The sequence below is a fragment of the Helianthus annuus genome, chromosome 12 (genome assembly GCF_002127325.2).
Source record: "Helianthus annuus cultivar XRQ/B chromosome 12, HanXRQr2.0-SUNRISE, whole genome shotgun sequence".
Classification (NCBI taxonomy): domain Eukaryota; kingdom Viridiplantae; phylum Streptophyta; class Magnoliopsida; order Asterales; family Asteraceae; genus Helianthus; species Helianthus annuus.
In genome coordinates, this window is record NC_035444.2 from 69,433,021 (window position 1) to 69,450,489 (window position 17,469).

General features: G+C 31.8%; 3 protein-coding genes across 4 annotated transcripts; all 3 read right to left on the bottom strand.

The window, feature by feature from the left end:
• Positions 1-2,329: 2,329 nt before the first annotated feature.
• Positions 2,330-9,346, bottom strand: LOC110893054. Its single transcript, XM_035981290.1, has 12 exons — positions 9,296-9,346; positions 9,018-9,180; positions 8,874-8,932; positions 8,626-8,785; positions 7,773-7,985; positions 7,286-7,489; positions 7,085-7,210; positions 6,521-6,962; positions 5,958-6,438; positions 5,498-5,852; positions 4,181-5,401; positions 2,330-3,993 (listed from the first exon to the last, which is right to left on the bottom strand). The coding sequence occupies exons 1-12, from the start codon at positions 9,344-9,346 to the stop codon at positions 2,330-2,332; spliced, it is 5,139 nt and encodes a 1,712-aa protein (XP_035837183.1).
• Positions 8,451-14,380, bottom strand: LOC110893053 (replication protein A 70 kDa DNA-binding subunit E-like). Its single transcript, XM_035980623.1, has 13 exons — positions 14,334-14,380; positions 11,717-11,873; positions 11,379-11,646; positions 11,182-11,281; positions 10,983-11,104; positions 10,777-10,861; positions 9,947-10,291; positions 9,740-9,860; positions 9,469-9,647; positions 9,296-9,364; positions 9,018-9,180; positions 8,874-8,932; positions 8,451-8,785 (listed from the first exon to the last, which is right to left on the bottom strand). Exons 2-9 carry the CDS (start codon positions 11,867-11,869, stop codon positions 9,480-9,482), a joined length of 1,362 nt encoding a protein of 453 aa, XP_035836516.1. The 5' UTR covers positions 11,870-11,873; positions 14,334-14,380; the 3' UTR covers positions 8,451-8,785; positions 8,874-8,932; positions 9,018-9,180; positions 9,296-9,364; positions 9,469-9,479.
• Positions 14,381-15,163: 783 nt separating this feature from the next.
• On the bottom strand, positions 15,164-17,115 carry LOC110896812. Of its 2 annotated transcripts, none has more exons than XR_002568185.2 (4): positions 16,713-16,927; positions 16,526-16,595; positions 16,064-16,109; positions 15,164-15,382 (listed from the first exon to the last, which is right to left on the bottom strand). XR_002568185.2 is itself a non-coding variant. In XM_022143918.2 (4 exons), exons 1-4 carry the CDS (start codon positions 16,967-16,969, stop codon positions 15,355-15,357), a joined length of 387 nt encoding a protein of 128 aa, XP_021999610.1. In that variant the 5' UTR covers positions 16,970-17,115; the 3' UTR covers positions 15,164-15,354. The 2 variants fall into 2 exon arrangements, 1 of the variants encoding a protein (XP_021999610.1); XM_022143918.2 differs by having other exon boundaries at positions 16,064-16,095; positions 16,713-17,115.
• Between the last annotated feature and the right edge of the window lie 354 nt (positions 17,116-17,469).

Below are 17,469 nucleotides of genomic sequence, written 5' to 3' on the forward strand. Positions count from 1 at the left end.
CGGAGGCTGGTTATTTCAAGGCTGGATGGAGTAAGGTGGTGGAAGAGGTCCCTCTAGACACTGAGTATTTCTTAGTTTTTACCAGACTGGATTCAATGACCTTTGATGTTTCGGTATTCGATCCTGACACCGGAACAGAAGTTTTTATAATAAAGGTTGAGGGGTTCTTTTAAAAGTATATATCGAAAAACAGTAATTAAAACTGTTTATAATTATACTAATTTTTTCTCTTTAAAATTTCTAGTCTACTACGGATGCTGATATGATAGTTGAATCAAACTTGCCGGATGAGGTGTGTCAAGATGATCGAGAAGGAAGTAAAAAAGATGTAAGTATTGAAATTGTTCTTTCTGAAAGTTTTTATAATAAAGGTTGAGGGGTTCTTTTACATATTCATACTTAATTTTTTTTTTTTTTTTTGTGAAGGTTAAAGGCAAGTCTACTACGGATGATGATATGATACATGAATCAAACTTGCCGTATGAGGTGTGTCAAGATGATCGACAAGGAAATAAAAAAGATGTAAGTATTGAAATTGTTCTTTCTGAAAGTTTTTATAATAAAGGTTGAGGGGTTCTTTTACATATTCCTACTTCATTTTTTTTTTGTGAAGGTTAAAGGCAAGTCCAAGGTATATGAAGCTCAGGTATTTAAAACATAAAATGAATATCGCTCAACTCATTTACCGTTTTATATTTAGAGTAAAAGTTTTATTTAAAATTTATTACTTATTTGTGTTAAATGTGGTACAGACACAACGAAATCTTCGAAGCAGAGTTAAAAGGGTTGATGCAGCGGCAAGCACTGGTTCTCCGCTCTTGAAAACCACAGATCTGGTAGAAAACCAAATTGTAAATTTTTTGGACATTTACAGTTTATATTTCATAGAAACAGATTTTATAAAACTTATTAATTATTTGTGTTAATTTTGGTACAGTCGCAACGAAATCTACGAAGCAGGTTTAAAATGGTGGATGCAGCGCCAATCACTGGTTCTCCGGTCTTGAAATCCACAGACCTGGTAGAAAACCAAATTGTAAATTTTTTGGAAATTTACAGTTTATATTTCATAGAAACAGATTTTATAAAACTTATTAATTATTTCTGTTAATTTTGGTACAGTCGCAACGAAATCTTCGAAGCAGGTTTAAATTGGTTGATGCAGCGCCAATCACTGGTTCTCCGGTCTTGAAATCCACAGATCTGGTACAAAACCAAATTGTAAGTTTTTTTTAACATTTATTCATTTGGTTTCATGATAATATAGTTGTTATTCGCTTCATGATAAAATACTCATTTGCTCATTGGGTTTAATGATAACTTAGGAGTTTTTTGTTTCGTAATAATATAGGTGATAATATTGTTTTGCATGATAATATAGTCTCATGTTCCTTTTGTGATAATATTGTTTTTAGTGATAATATAGTCTCATGTTCCTTTTGTGATAATATGTTCTAATTAATTCAATTATGTTCAGACGAAGCGAAGGAAGACAGTTCAAAAAGTTAACCCACAATCAGGGGTTTTGAACTTCACAAGATTTGCGGAAACCAGAATTGTAAGACTTTATAGATTTTTTATTGTTTCCTAGTTCAACTTTTTATCCAAAGCCTATATTTACTAATGACTGGAATATGTTGTGCTTTTCAGCGAATACCAGCAAAAATGTCATCTGTGTTGGACCTATCTCCTGATCATCTCAAAGAAGTCAGAGTTCAAAACATGAAAGGTGAAGTCAAGAACATCATGACCAGATCGGAAAAACATGGCAAAGGGTTCCGGTATGGATTTGTTGGATGGTCGACTTGCTTGAAAACTTGGAAGATCAAAATGGGAGCGGAACTGTTTTTTGAGTTCAACAACTCAAGTAAGCTATTGAGATTGACAAAGGTTGTGGAGAAGCATTGTGTTAAAAAGAAGAAATTGCGTGCATGAGTGGGAAGTGTGCTTGTGGTTGTGGTAGTTTTTATAAACAGTATATGGTAGTTTCTTTTGTTGGGCTTTAGAGTCATAGTTGGTGTAGAAAAAATTGTGCCTAAATTAGAAACGTTTTGGTTATTTTGGGTTGGGCTTTATGTAAATCAACCTTAACAGGTAATTGCATGGTTGGTTGTTCTTTTTTGGTAAAATAGCTTGACTAATTTGGATATTATGTGTTATGCTTAATGGTAATAGATGATTGATAATTATTATAGATATGTTTGTAAACATTTGTGTGTTATACTATCAAACACTAATCAACTATAGTAACATGTGTTATGCTATGAAACAATAATATATAAAAACTAAATGTTTGATTACAAAACAAATTACATATACAAAATACAAATTACAAGTAACTAAAAACTTCTTTGTATACAACATTAGATGTCCTATTAGTAAGGTTACCATCATTATCAAGAATTGATAATTTGAGTCCATCTCTGCTCTTGACTCTAGACAAAGCAACATAAAGTTGACCATGAGAAAATACTGGATTTTTCAAATACAAACCAACTCTGGATAATGACTGGCCTTGACTTTTATTAATTGTCATAGCGAAACATAAAGCAACAGGAAACTGTCTTCTTTGAAATCTAAAAGGAACCTTCTTATCCGACGGTATTATACCAATTCTAGGAAGAAAAATGCGAGCACCAATATTGCTTCCAGATATCACTTCTGCTTCAATAACGCGACTTCCAAGTGATATTACCTTTAAGCGAGTTCCGTTGCACAGACCATTTTTTTGATCAATATTTCTGAGGAGCATGATGGGAACACCAACCTTTAGTACTAATTTGTGATTTGGAACACCGGAGATTTTAAGACCATTTAGTACGTCGGGAGAATATAAACTTTGATCAAAACCATCATGTAGATTTTCTGTCTCACAAATACTATCGGAACTTAGGTATTCCTTGGAATCGCCTGGGAACATCATCAACAACTGAGAATTAATTTCATCAACAACTTCATTCGTCGGTGCAAGAATCGCTCTTTCTTGATAAAAGCCAGAACTTTGGTAATTTTCAATAAGAGAAGGATAAACAAACTCTATAAGACTTGAAATAGGATCAACAGAATCCATGATTAAAAGATCATCGGGTATATCTATAATCGCATCACCATCATTAGATCCGCCTAGTTTCCCTTCACCCAAATCCAACAACCACTGACCAAACATTTGTATTTGCTCAACATCATGCATTCCACTTCCTGCAGTCAACCTCATGTTCTTAGTTAAAGTGAGTACTTTGCAGTGGTCCCATATGTACGAAGAAGTCAACGAAGCATTAACAATGTCTTGTCTAGTACCACCTTGAATGACAGGAAGAGTTTGTCGGAAATCTCCACCAAATACAATTGTTTTACCTCCAAATGGACTTTGGGAATTATGAGAACCATCACTTTTCAATATGTCTTTTAGAGTTCTATCCAAAGCTTCAAAACCATGTCGGTGTACCATGGGCGCTTCATCCCATATAATCAATGATGTTTTCTTTAATAGATTTGCAACATCACTATTAGGGATTATAGTACACATTGAGTCTTCGTTCAGATTAATCGGAATGAGAAATCGAGAGTGAGCTGTCCTACCTCCTGTAAGAAGAAAAGATGCAATTCCACTTGAGGCAACATTTAAAACAATTTCGCCTTTTGATCTTAGAGATGCAGATAACGTTTTCCAAAGAAATGTTTTACCGGTACCTCCATAACCATAAACAAAAAAAACACCACCTTTATTGTCTTCAACCGCTTTCATGATATCATCATAAATCAATCTTTGTTCATCGGTTAATGAAACTAAAAGGTTCTCAAACTGCTCTTGAAGATCAATTCTATCATAATCCAACTCTTCAGTAATCAAACGATTATTTGAAGTAGAAATCAACTCATGATCAGGATAAGGCATTGTATTAAAATTTCGTAAGCTGGAATTATTACGAATTAAAATCTTCTCAATCTCGTACAAAGTAAGATTTTTAACTTCATCATCAGTGAGGCATAAGTCTGAAAAAAAACACATTAAAGATATATTTATTAGATTAATATAATCCAAACTACAAGAACCAAATATTTGTCGAAAACTAAAAGGAATAATTGTTCACCAATAAAACATTTTACCATGATTATATATATAAAATATATGTGAATGTGAATTACATAAAAATGAGTAATTGTCATAAAGTAGTTCTACCTGGAGACTTTAAAATCTGTCGTTGTTTATAGAGGATGCCATCTGATAATAATTCCCATGTTTTTTGCCATACACGTTCCGGCAAAGACAGAGTCTGGCACGTCAACATCGTAGCAAAGAGTGTGCGAAGATAATAACCGGATCCTGAATGACTTGCTTCTTGGATAGCTTCTATATATTCCATGTCATCATCTAGTAGACCGTGAGCATAACATGCTTCTCTAAAGGTATTAAATTTACGACCATTTACAGTGAGGATATCATCAAAGGATCGAGGACCTTTAACTTTGTTTAAAAGAATCCTCAAAAAATATGCCTCACCAAGAGTAGGAGAAACAGCATGAATTCTTCCAATTGCAAAACCACCCGGTTTCCGACGTTTCCAACAACGTTCATCCTTTTTAAACACAAACTTAGTAGAGAATTCAACATAAGTAAGCGCTCGGGCAACTTCATCTCTTTGGTTACAATCCATCCAAGCTGAAAACATTGAACAATTCATTGACGGCCGATTGAGGACTACGTCAATATCATCGTCTTCACCATATACAACATTTTGTTGGTTCGGAAGATGAAACGGGAGACGAATAACAGCTGGGTACCTATAGTGAACATCAAATGCGAATATACGCCATGATGCCTCACATGCAGACAAATAACGACAATCATAGTATTTTTTAATCTCATCAACCGGCGGGTCAGGTTCGTTTGATGTGTTACTTTCAACAATAGAAACAGTAACACGATCAGGCCCTTTGTTGATATACTTAAACAAATACTTTATAGATCCAGCTTGATTGCACCATTCAACATTGATGTGGGACTGATATCTCTTCAACAGTGTTTTGTTGTAGGGAACAACAAATCTGTTATCTAGCATAACTCCAGATTTTTCAACAAACATTCCTGAATCTCTTCTTCTATAGAGAGGAAAACCATCAATGTCGACAGACGTATGATCACGGAATCTCTTTGGAAAGCCCTTAGAACACTTATTATCTACCATGCATGGGCAGTTGACGTTGTGAGGACCACAAGGACCATGAATCATGAAATCACTGACAAGAGTATACAACTCTGGATCATCGTTTCGGTCAGGAATTTCAGCAGAAATGAGGGGATCAATGTGTTCAACAGTTGGAAACTTGTGATCGGGATGCATAAATAAACATATATGCGCATGCGGCAACCCACGCTTCTGAAACTCCACCGTATAAACAACTACAAAAAGTAAAGAAAATAAAATATTAAATGTTTGTATTCAATTATTAAATATTAAGAACAAATGAAGCTTGATAGTAAATTTGTAAAAAATACCTGCTGAAACTTTGCCAAATATTGAGTTATCCTTCAAGTCTTTAATCAAAGCATTGAGCTTGATTTTAAACAATCTAGAGAGGATATCAGGCCTGTCTTCAGGACTTAAATTGGTGTTATTAAGGAATCTTTTAATTTCCGGCCATTTAGGATTGCATGTCACGGTAATAAAAACATCTGGATATCCATACCACTTACACAGAGACATTGCATCCAAATAGTTCTGCATCATATAGCGAGCACCTCCAGTGAATGACGAAGGCAATATGACACGCTTTCCAGTGTTGGATACATTTATATTACCATGGTTACGTAAATTCGAGAGGTTCTCAAAAGTATCACATCTTAGAACCTTCTGTTGAAAACGTATGTAATTTAGTCGCTCAGTTTCAATCATGGTATACGCATCAACTAAGAATTATTGAAATAGGCGACGTGAATTTAGAATTAATGAAAAAACACCATGCCTATCTTGTATCCTGTATGCAAAGAATTCTCTCATAGTGACATATGTTCGTTTGGTTGATGTAGAAGGAGTAACACCTCTATGAGGAATATCAATTCTGTAGCAATCATCACCATAAGGAAACAAAAGTGGATACTGGAGAGCAAGATAAGATGGATGTAACTCACTAATACGTTGTAGACCACCAGATTTCGTTTCTACAATAATATCTCTGTTTTCTAAGGAATCGCCAATATCACCAACAATTAAAGCTGCCACTTCAGAAGCAGTTGGTAAGTTGTATGTTCTTCCATCTTGTTGCCTTCTTCCAATTAGCCGCAACTTTAGCTCAGCATTACAATTATCTTTAAAAAAATCTCTTACCATGCGATATGTTTTCACCAAAACATTCTCAGAGTCTAACATATTCTGTATATGTTGTATAACTTGAAGATCAAGATCCAAAGAATTTGTTGAAGAAGCTCTATTAGATTCACTAAAGAAAATCAAAACATATAATATTAATTTAAATTTAAAAAATATTCTTAAAAAATAAAATAGTAACAATGAATACATACCCAAAAGCAGATTGTCTATTTGAAAGTTCATTGTCAGTATCATATATATAAAGCTGGGAGAATTTCGGTTTAGACCCGTCCTCTGGAAGAAGACTTCCCATTCTATGGTAATTCTGACCACCCAATCGGAATATATAAGGAGCATTGCCTTTGTTAATGGATTTATCAACTTTTCCACCAATGGAAGTAAATGAAAACATGGAATTGTATCGACGGATGTTCTTGATGAATGACTTGCTTTTTGAGTCCAATCCATTAAAAAGAGACTGATAACTTGGTGGTGCTTCCTTCATATTAGGAAGTTGAACTTTACCATATGCACAACAAATTGAATAACTTGAACTAAATTGAATTTTTGTACTCCCTCTACGAGCTTCAACATCCCATAATTTTGCTTGACATATTTGGCAAGTGACATTTTGATCTAAGTGATCAACGTAATCTGTTGAAAAATATTTAAATAGTATTTGTAAATTTGTAATATTGTAATAAGCAATTCTAAAATTGGAAGGAATTTCAATTAAAATAAATTTTTTGTACATTGTATATTTATGTAAAATGTACCTTTTGAGATGCCAACAAATTCGTCTTTTTTAGTATCACTTTCATTCAATCGTCTTTTATCCAAAATAGCCTTTCTTAAATTTCGCCTTTGTTGACTGTTAAACTTGTCCATGGAATTATTTAAACCTGTAACAAAAATATATTTTAAAAATTAATGATTCAAAATAAAATATAAAAAAATAAAAAATATTATGGTGTTACCATTTAAGTATTCTGCTGTGAGGTCAGAGACAGAGACAGGCTTTCTAGTATTTCCATTGGTACAATTGGTAAAAGATAGTGAATTACATAAACGATTCTCTTTGATGACATTATCTTTCTTCTTAGCCTTTCTTGTATCCAAATATAATTTTCGTAACTTTCTCCTATGTTGACTCTCAATATTGCTAGAGTTTGTGTTTAAAACTATACAAAAATATAATATTTAAGATACGGAAATTTATTAGAAAAAATAAATAAAACATTAAACAAAATACTTACTGGGAGGGTTAATAGATATTGGTGTAAAATTTGAAACTGGTGTTGTATTTGTGCAATTATTTATACATGTAATAAAATTAAATAGAAACGAATCATGATTAAAAAAATAAATAAATATATTAACAAAAAGAATATATGATAATGAAAATGAAAACCGCAAGCGGTATAATTGTAGATTTTTTATAATAAAAGATTTTTAATACAGTACCTGTTGTAATGTCAGACAAAGGGCTTCTAATACTTTCATTGGGAGAATTAGTAAAAGATATTGAATTACATAGAAGATTGTCTTTAATGACATTCTCTTCGTTATTAAAAACATTCTCTTTAACACGGTTGTTAAGCTTTCTTGTATCCAAATATAGCTTTCGTAACTTTCTCCTCTGATGACTCTCAATATCGGTAGAGTTTGTGTTTGAAACTGTAAAAAAAAAAAATTGATGTAGGAAATTCTTTGAAAAACAATTATTAAATAATTAAACAAAAAAAATTCTCAGATAATAAATAATATATAAAAAATATTCGTGAAACATTCGACAATGGTGTTTTAATTATGTTGACATAATTTCTTAGATAATAATAAAAATAAAGTCAAAAAATAAATCCTAACTTGGAGGAAAAGAAATTATACTAATGATTAAAGTTAAATCATAATTTTTTAATATTACAAACTTGTTTCAATTCATTTGGTTTTAAAACGTCAAAAAGGTAATAGAAAAATAAATACAAAATCTTAATTTAAAACAAAAATGAAATTGAAAATAATAATTACATGTTAATAATAAAACTAATTTTAAAACATATTTAATAAAAATTAATTTAAATAACCAAATCAAATTTAGAAATTTAAAACCAAGGATAAATTTAAATAACCAAATCCAAAAGGCACAACCATCATTCCTACGTCAAGTTACTTAATCAACATAAGTTTTAAAAAACAAATAATAGATATCCTAAACATGGAATAATAATTGTCTTAACAATGAACAGATGTGATCATTTTTCCTTCTTGGGAATCAAAAGTGACTTAGAGGCTTCATTCAAAGATAAAGGATCTTTACTTCCAGATTCGTCACGATCAAAATCTTCGGCAAGAACACGCTTCAGCTCAGGTTGTGCCTTCATCTTTCCTGTCCTCTTGTTACGTAAAGCCATACCACCAGCACTTGAATCAATCAACGAAACCGGAGTCTCAAAAGCATTGTTGAATGGTATAGAATCCTTCAAATTCAAGTAAATAGATTTGTTAAAATACAAAAAGGTTTGTATTTAGAAATAGGAATGTGTTTTAAAAAAAATTAGATAGTACCTTCTGGTTAGCACTATATTTTCTGGTCTTGCGCTTGTCTTTGTTATAAGTGTTCAATTCTAATTTAAATAAAAATTATGGATTAGAAATATAAAATTACAAAATCCAAAAGATTGAAAAAACAATTAGAAATAAAATGGGGACCTTCATTGCAACCTAAAGCCACTTTGGTTGCTGACTCCTCATGATCATAAGACTCCCCAAGATTACGCTTCAACTCGGAATGTTGACTTATCTTCTCAGCATTTTTGGTAACCAAAGATATTGATCCAGCACTTGAACCAATCATTGACATTGGAGAATCATCCTTAATATGGAAATGAATTGAAATGAAAATAATATATTATTATAAACAATAATAGTGATGAATAAGAATAAATGAATAGACAGATTTTGTCATATACTGGGTTTAAATAAAATACCTTCAAATCAACAGTATCAACACTTGCAAAATCACCAGATGAGAGATTCATAGAGTTTGAAAGAGCAACCTACATAAAAAACAAAGAAGGCTATGTTAAATTCATGAATAAAGAATGTACATAAAATATATTATAACTGATATAAATTAACATGAATATAATAAGATACTTACATGGTCAATCCCTATCTTTGATTCAAGCTGAGAAATGATTTCAGGATCACCAGAAAATCTTTGACAGTGAATGACTTGTAGTGATTGTTCACATTAAAGTGAGAAATCTCAACCTTAAACGCCATCTTTTTTCCAACCAAATTGCTAATTTCATCCGGTAGCAATTTATCCGTTTCACCCTACATAATAATTTAAGATATTAAAACAGTGGTAAAATATGAGAATGTATAAATTATATAATCTGGGAAAATAATAAAGTCAAAAGAGATACATCAAGAAACTTATCAACCAACTCTTCAGCAGTCTTTCCAAGTAATTTTCGAGCAACATGATCTAAGCAAGTTAAAGATGCAATACCAGTAGAATCTTGTAACTTAAGTTGAAGTTTCAACCTGTCAAAGAATAATAAAATTGATATTAGTATACTATTGACATATAAAATTTTAAATTTCAAGTTATCATAAAGTTAGAACTTTACCGGGGAACCACAGAAACACCTTTTTCATTGCAAACATCATTTATGCATCGAACTGTCTGCTTCTCATCACTTAAATCTAAGCCATCCTCTCCATCATTTACAAAATACAGCACACTAACCTTCTTCATACAATCCTTACAAGAATTGTAATACCACTCAACACCAGGAGGGAAGCTTATCACGGTACCAAGCACAATCACATTCATTGTCTCCTGAATTTTATTAAGCTCGTCTATCGTCTTGAAAGCAGTTCCAACCAAAAAATCTTCATGAACAGTTCTGCCAGTTTGAGATGAACCAAAAGGACGGCTAGAAGAACCAACATCCGGTCTTCTTTCAAGTAACCTTCAAATTATTATAAATATAATAAGTCTATTAGTCTATAAATTATAAAACATTTGAACATTATGACATAAAATAATAAAAAAGTTAATTTGAAAAATAATAAAACACATTGATATCTAAATCTGTCCATAAAACATCATAAATCTCTAAAACATTGCATAAAACAGGCCCTAAAACACAATTTTAGCAGTCACAAAATGGAAAACTATCAAAATCTTTATCTAAAACATCATAAAACTATAATAAAATTTGAAAAACTGTAACAAATTAACATTTATATCATGGAAAAATCTAAATCATACACTAAAACAGTCCCTAAAACAAATTGATATCTAAATCTGTACCTAAAACATCAGAAATCAATAACACCGACCCTAAGAGGTATTGTATACTTCACACAAAATCTGTTCAAAAACTTTAACCAGTCCCTAAAACACATTTATAAAATAATAAAACAGTTAATTTGCAAAATATGTACTTCTTACCTCTTTTGGAAATCAATTAGCTCATCAATACCTTCATTCAGATACAAATTGCTGTTCTGAAAAGAACTGGACACATAAGCCTTACCTACATATTAGACAAAAAATTCTATTAAAAAAAGTTGAGCATTAATAAGTTCAACAATAGAATGTATAAAATATATAGAATTTTTATGACAAAGATTAAAGTAATTAAATAAGTATAAAACCTTCATGAAAGCTATATCGTCCAAACTGCAATATAACAAACACATCACCCGGTTTCTGTTCCAAAAACTTCGACATTTGGACCGCATATTCTCCCCACAAAGTCAAATAAACATTAAGGAACCTATGAATAAAAATTAATAAAAAAAAGAGTAATTGATAAATATATAAAGGAAATCAAAAAAATAAATAAATTCTAACTCTAAGTCACGAAGTTGTAAGCTCATTTTTTTGTTCACTCTCCCATTACTGCTGGTATGATCAACCATAGGAAACCAACCATCAACATAACCAATGATATCTATAAACAAACAAAAGATTAAATTAGAACAATAACAATGGCGTAATATAAGTAAATAAAGATCAAAATAACACTTTTTAAAATAAAATGGACTTACCAACAGGAGAGTCTTGGGGAATACGACGATTACGAAGAACATCGAATGATGTAAAAGAGAATCCATCAATTGAACCACCAAAGTCATCAATGCTTCGGATGTCGGTAGAAAAATTGAAAAACAGTTTATGTTTGTGGTTTGTTGGGCGGTACGGAGATACGTTGTCACCAACATCAAACTTAGTAACCATGACACAACTCTTTTCTACCAGAAATCTTCCATACTTTACAAGATAATTACCACCAACACTTGCTTGAATTTTGGTACCCTATCAAACAAATATAAGCTTTTAAGATGAAACATAGGATAAAAAAAAATTTAATAAACTGATAAACTACCTCCTCATCCATTAGGATCAGTTCGACTGCATGAATAGCATTCTTGACTTTAAATGATAGTAGCTTCCAAAGCTTAAGTATGCGAACTTTAATAGTCACGTCTGTCTTGGTTACATCCAATTCATTAAGAGAAGTGATGGGAGGGTTCTCCATTGACCTTTATAGTTAAAAATTAATTTTAGGATGCATAGATCATGTTAGTTATACATCATCCTTTGAAATACAAAAATAGGGTATTGATTATTATTACTGATAAAAATAATAAAATAATAAGAATATACAATATTAAAAAACATGTATATCAGGTCCAATAAAGGTAAAAAAACATGTATATTTCTGAGGAAAATTATGGTTCCTGATTTAAGTCGAACTCACAAATCTGTTGATTGTTTTTTTAACTCTTTCTATTTTTAAGTTTCTAATTTCTGATTCACTGTTCAAGCCTTCCCAGTTTCAAGGGCTTCAATTTTTCCTTTTTAGACGCTATTTAATTTCATGATTCAAGCTAAGGCACTAATATATGAGTCACTATTTAATTTCATGATTCAAGTTGGGGTACTAATATATATTTGCATCAACTCGGATTTTCAGTTGTAAGTAGTAAGTATACTGCATATTTATTGTTTAAATGCTAATCAGGCTGATACAGACAGAGAACTGAGAACTGAGAAGGCTTCTAAATATGAGATGGGTCAAGTGGGTCAAAATGAGTTGAAAGTCACCAAAAATGTTATTTAAAATGTGTTGACTGCTTGAATAGACTCACAAAAAAGGTTATCATGATTCTCTCTTTATGGCCAGGTTTGGCACTTTAAAATTTCATTTTTAAACACCATAAGACATCATAAATCTCTTTAAACACCAAATTAAGAACATAATTAACAAAAATGTTATTAAATTTCTAAAACAGTCCTTCCCTAAATAACATGTATATCAATAGCTAAAACACATGGATATCTAAATCAGTACCTAAAACATCAATAAGTCCACTATAATTCACAAATAAATCATAAGGAATTATAAAACAGTCCTTAAAACATGCCCTAAACAACATTTTAGCAGTGACAACATGAATTATTAACAACCTGAATTCGTTGAACAAATCTGTTGATTGTTTTTTTAACTCTTTCTATTTTTAAGTTTCTAATTTCTGATTCACTGTTCAAGCCTTCCCAGTTTCAAGGGCTTCAATTTTTCCTTTTTAGACGCTATTTAATTTCATGATTCAAGCTAAGGCACTAATATATGAGTCACTATTTAATTTCATGATTCAAGTTGGGGTACTAATATATATTTGCATCAACTCGGATTTTCAGTTGTAAGTAGTAAGTATACTGCATATTTATTGTTTAAATGCTAATCTGATACAGACAGAGAACTGAGAACTGAGAAGGCTTCTAAATATGAGATGGGTCAAGTGGGTCAAAATGAGTTGAAAGTCACCAAAAATGTTATTTAAAATGTGTTGACTGCTTGAATAGACTCACAAAAAAGGTTATCATGATTCTCTCTTTATGGCCAGGTTTGGCACTTTAAAATTTCATTTTTAAACACCATAAGACATCATAAATCTCTTTAAACACCAAATTAAGAACATAATTAACAAAAATGTTATTAAATTTCTAAAACAGTCCTTCCCTAAATAACATGTATATCAATAGCTAAAACACATGGATATCTAAAGCAGTGACAACATGAATTATTAACAACCTGAATTCGTTGAACAAATCTGTTGATTGTTTTTTAACTCTTTCTATTTTTAAGTTTCTAATTTCTGATTCACTGTTCAAGCCTTCCCAGTTTCAAGGGCTTCAATTTTTCCTTTTTAGACGCTATTTAATTTCATGATTCAAGCTAAGGCACTAATATATGAGTCACTATTTAATTTCATGATTCAAGTTGGGGTACTAATATATATTTGCATCAACTCGGATTTTCAGTTGTAAGTAGTAAGTATACTGCATATTTATTGTTTAAATGCTAATCAGGCTGATACAGACAGAGAACTGAGAACTGAGAAGGCTTCTAAATATGAGATGGGTCAAGTGGGTCAAAATGAGTTGAAAGTCACCAAAAATGTTATTTAAAATGTGTTGACTGCTTGAATAGACTCACAAAAAAGGTTATCATGATTCTCTCTTTATGGCCAGGTTTGGCACTTTAAAATTTCATTTTTAAACACCATAAGACATCATAAATCTCTTTAAACACCAAATTAAGAACATAATTAACAAAAATGTTATTAAATTTCTGAAACAGTCCTTCCCTAAATAACATGTATATCAATAGCTAAAACACATGGATATCTAAATCAGTACCTAAAACATCAATAAGTCCACTATAATTCACAAATAAATCATAAGGAATTATAAAACAGTCCTTAAAACATGCCCTAAACAACATTTTAGCAGTGACAACATGAATTATTAACAACCTGAATAACAATATCATAAAACATGACCTAAATCACAAAAATCTCTAGAACAGAGCCTTAAACATGCCCTAAAACAATTTTTAGAAGTAACAACATGAATTAGTAACAACATGAATACCAACAATCGGTTCACTAAACATTAACATAAAAAGAAACTTAACTTCAAAGGGGAATTTGACATACCGGATCTATTGAAACAACAGCAAACGTTTCTTTAATAACTAATACCCTGTACAAAAATTTAGTTCAGAAAACACCAAAAAAAAAATAAAAATTAAACACAATTTAAGAAAAGATTTAACAAAAGATGAGAGAATACCGGAAGAACAACGCAGATGCACAACGGAGAGGGAAGGAGAAATGGTTTGCCTTTAAAGACTTCATCGGAGGATGAGGGCAAAGAAGAGAAACACAATTTCAAACCTCAATCCGTGTGAATGATGATCTACACCGTCCGAATAACTTACAAATTCAAACACAGCCGTAAGATCTGTGTTTCTTCAATAAACTTGGACTTTTATACGAAGAGGGGACTGAAAAACCTGAATTCGTTGAACAACAGGTAGACAGTAGGTCCGATTGTCAAGTTTTGAATCCAAACTCGAAAGGGTATTCATCAGTATGATGAAGAGAAGGAAAGGGGGAGAGAAGAAGAACACGGCGAGGAAAGGGAAAGAATTAGGGATTAGGAATTTGGAGGGTTGCATTGACTTGCAGAAGAGAGAGAACGATGTCTCTGTCATATTAATGGGCTTTGACATTTAGCAACTTTAGCAAAGGAAGAAATGAACGGAAGAAGGAAAAGAAGACACGTGGATCAAAGGAAGGAGGGAGTGACAAGTAGGATAGAAGTAATGGAGGATGGCTGTGGGAGTGACACATAGGATTTGAAGGCTTTGATTTATTATAATAGGAAGATTACTAAGTATAGAATACTAGGTTATAGCCCGCGTGTACACGTGGTTTAACATATGAAAATACTTTGAATTTGTTCAGATTTAATGAAAACTAAATGAAAATAAATTCAATATTAATAATATAAACTTAAAATTGTATTTGTTCAATACACTTCTCAAACTTATTATATGTTGAATAAATCCACAACTGAAGTGTAATCACTTGGGCCTCACCTTCATTGACAGTGTCATGATTTGTTTGTAACTTGTAATACACATTAGCAGTACCAGCAGTGCCAGGACCAAAATCATACTATCTCCATTGTATGAGCCAATCTGAAAAAAAAACAGATATAAAAAATCAAAAAATAAAAAAACACCAAGTCCCATTTCATATCTTAAATTATCTTGAACAGAAGTGAAGCCATCAAATAGCATCACTTGCCTTTAGTACATTCCTTCTATGATACTTGAATAGTTAAAGAATATGGTTTTAATTTCACTAAGGGAAGTATACTGGTAATGTCCAATTAAGATTCAAAATACAATCTGATTCAAACAAAGAAGCTCCAAAACCTTATACGCCCAGTTTTAGATGCACGGGTCAGAATTGCCAGGCCAAGGCAGCATTGAGTTATGGGTCGAAAGTCAAAACGGACAGTTGTTTTACGAACCAGCCCATATGGGTTTCGGATCAGGAATGCTACTAACAAATCTTAACAGCATTACAGTTCTAAAATCATGATTATGGTCATTAAATTCCACTATAATTACCTCACAATTTCCATCAAAACAACTAATCAAAATACAAATCACTCTTTCTTTAACCTAATATCACAGAAGACTTCGATTCTTAGTTGATTTGTGTACCTAGTTCCCCATTATCATTTCACTATGTACCTAGTTCCCCATTTTACTGATCAACATACTCTATTCCCCACCAACAATTTCTTTACTTCTGTTATGCTTCACCACCACTTGAAATTAAAAAAAAAAAAAAAAACTGATAGAACTAACCTTGAAGAAGCCCACTGGTCCACCGTCTTCCGCTATATCATCATCTCTAACACCATCAATCGAAACAGAAATAAACAGAAAAACACTAAGAGATTACAAAGTCAAAGTCGTATGTTCTTTGTTATATAAATACTGTACATCTAACAAATAATCAATTCTTAGTTCTTTGTTTACAGAAAAAACTTATGACATATCGGCTTTCCGAAAGTAACTCACTTCAATCGATTAACTTAAAAAATCAGATTAGGTCATTCAACTATTCAAATTGTAGTAAATCCTAAATTGTTTAAAAAATTAAAACTACACTGTGCATCATAACAATTACTTTGTAAACAATTAAAACACGTTGATCAAAATAATACTATCATTTGTTACAAACTACAGTCAAATAACACAAATTAACTATCAATCAATAACAGATACAAATGAACAGAACAATAAACGAATTATAAAACAACTTACAACACGATTTCTTAGCTTCGAAAGAAGCGAAACGCTCCGATAAAACACCATCGCTGATAAACAAAACAAACTGCAATGTAGAATCAACAAAACAATCGTCAAATAGGCGCAAAAACGCAGATCTGGAGACTGAAAATAATAAAATTGAAATTGATGTTGTGATGATGATTGATTAGAGTTGTTGTACCTTGACTCGGAAAGGAAATGAGAGGAGAATACTGGAAAGAAGGAGAGATGGAATGGTGATGCGTTGTTGAACTTGAATATGTAAACGAATAAAAACAAATTTAGGGTTTCTTGGCTGAAAGGAAAAAGGAAATAAGGTGCAGGGAAATAATGAATCCAAAAGTTGATAGTGAGAGGACAGGGTAATGAGTTTCTTGGGATGAGTAAATGGAATTCAAATTCAAAAATTGAATCCACATAATCTGGCCGCCCAAACATTTCAGCATATTTGAAAGAATTAATAATACACAAAAATTGAAAAATCTCACAAAATTACACCTAGGATAGGATGATGTGGACTGGCTAGAATTTTGACATGTGTATTGGTTGAATGTGGGGGTGCCAAGTGGCAGAACCTTGTTCTTTTATTAGGTATAGAGATATGCAAGTAAACTATGCAACTAAAACGTACTCTCGCACTCCGAGAGTGGCAAATGTCAAAAATGACATAAAATATAGGGTACCCGAAAATTCTCATTAAAATTCATGTAACCCAAAACTTGATCATAAACTCAAAGCCATATTCAGAATTCCTATAAAATATAGGGTACCTGAAAATTCTTACTAAAATTGAGCATGTATTAGTTATTACCATACAACTTCTCGAACCCTATAAAATTTTTCATAATAAAAGCCATATTCAATCTCATACCTGGATCCCCCCCCCCCCCCCCCCCCCCCTCTAAATATTTCAGAATTCCTGTTTGTTTTTTAACCTC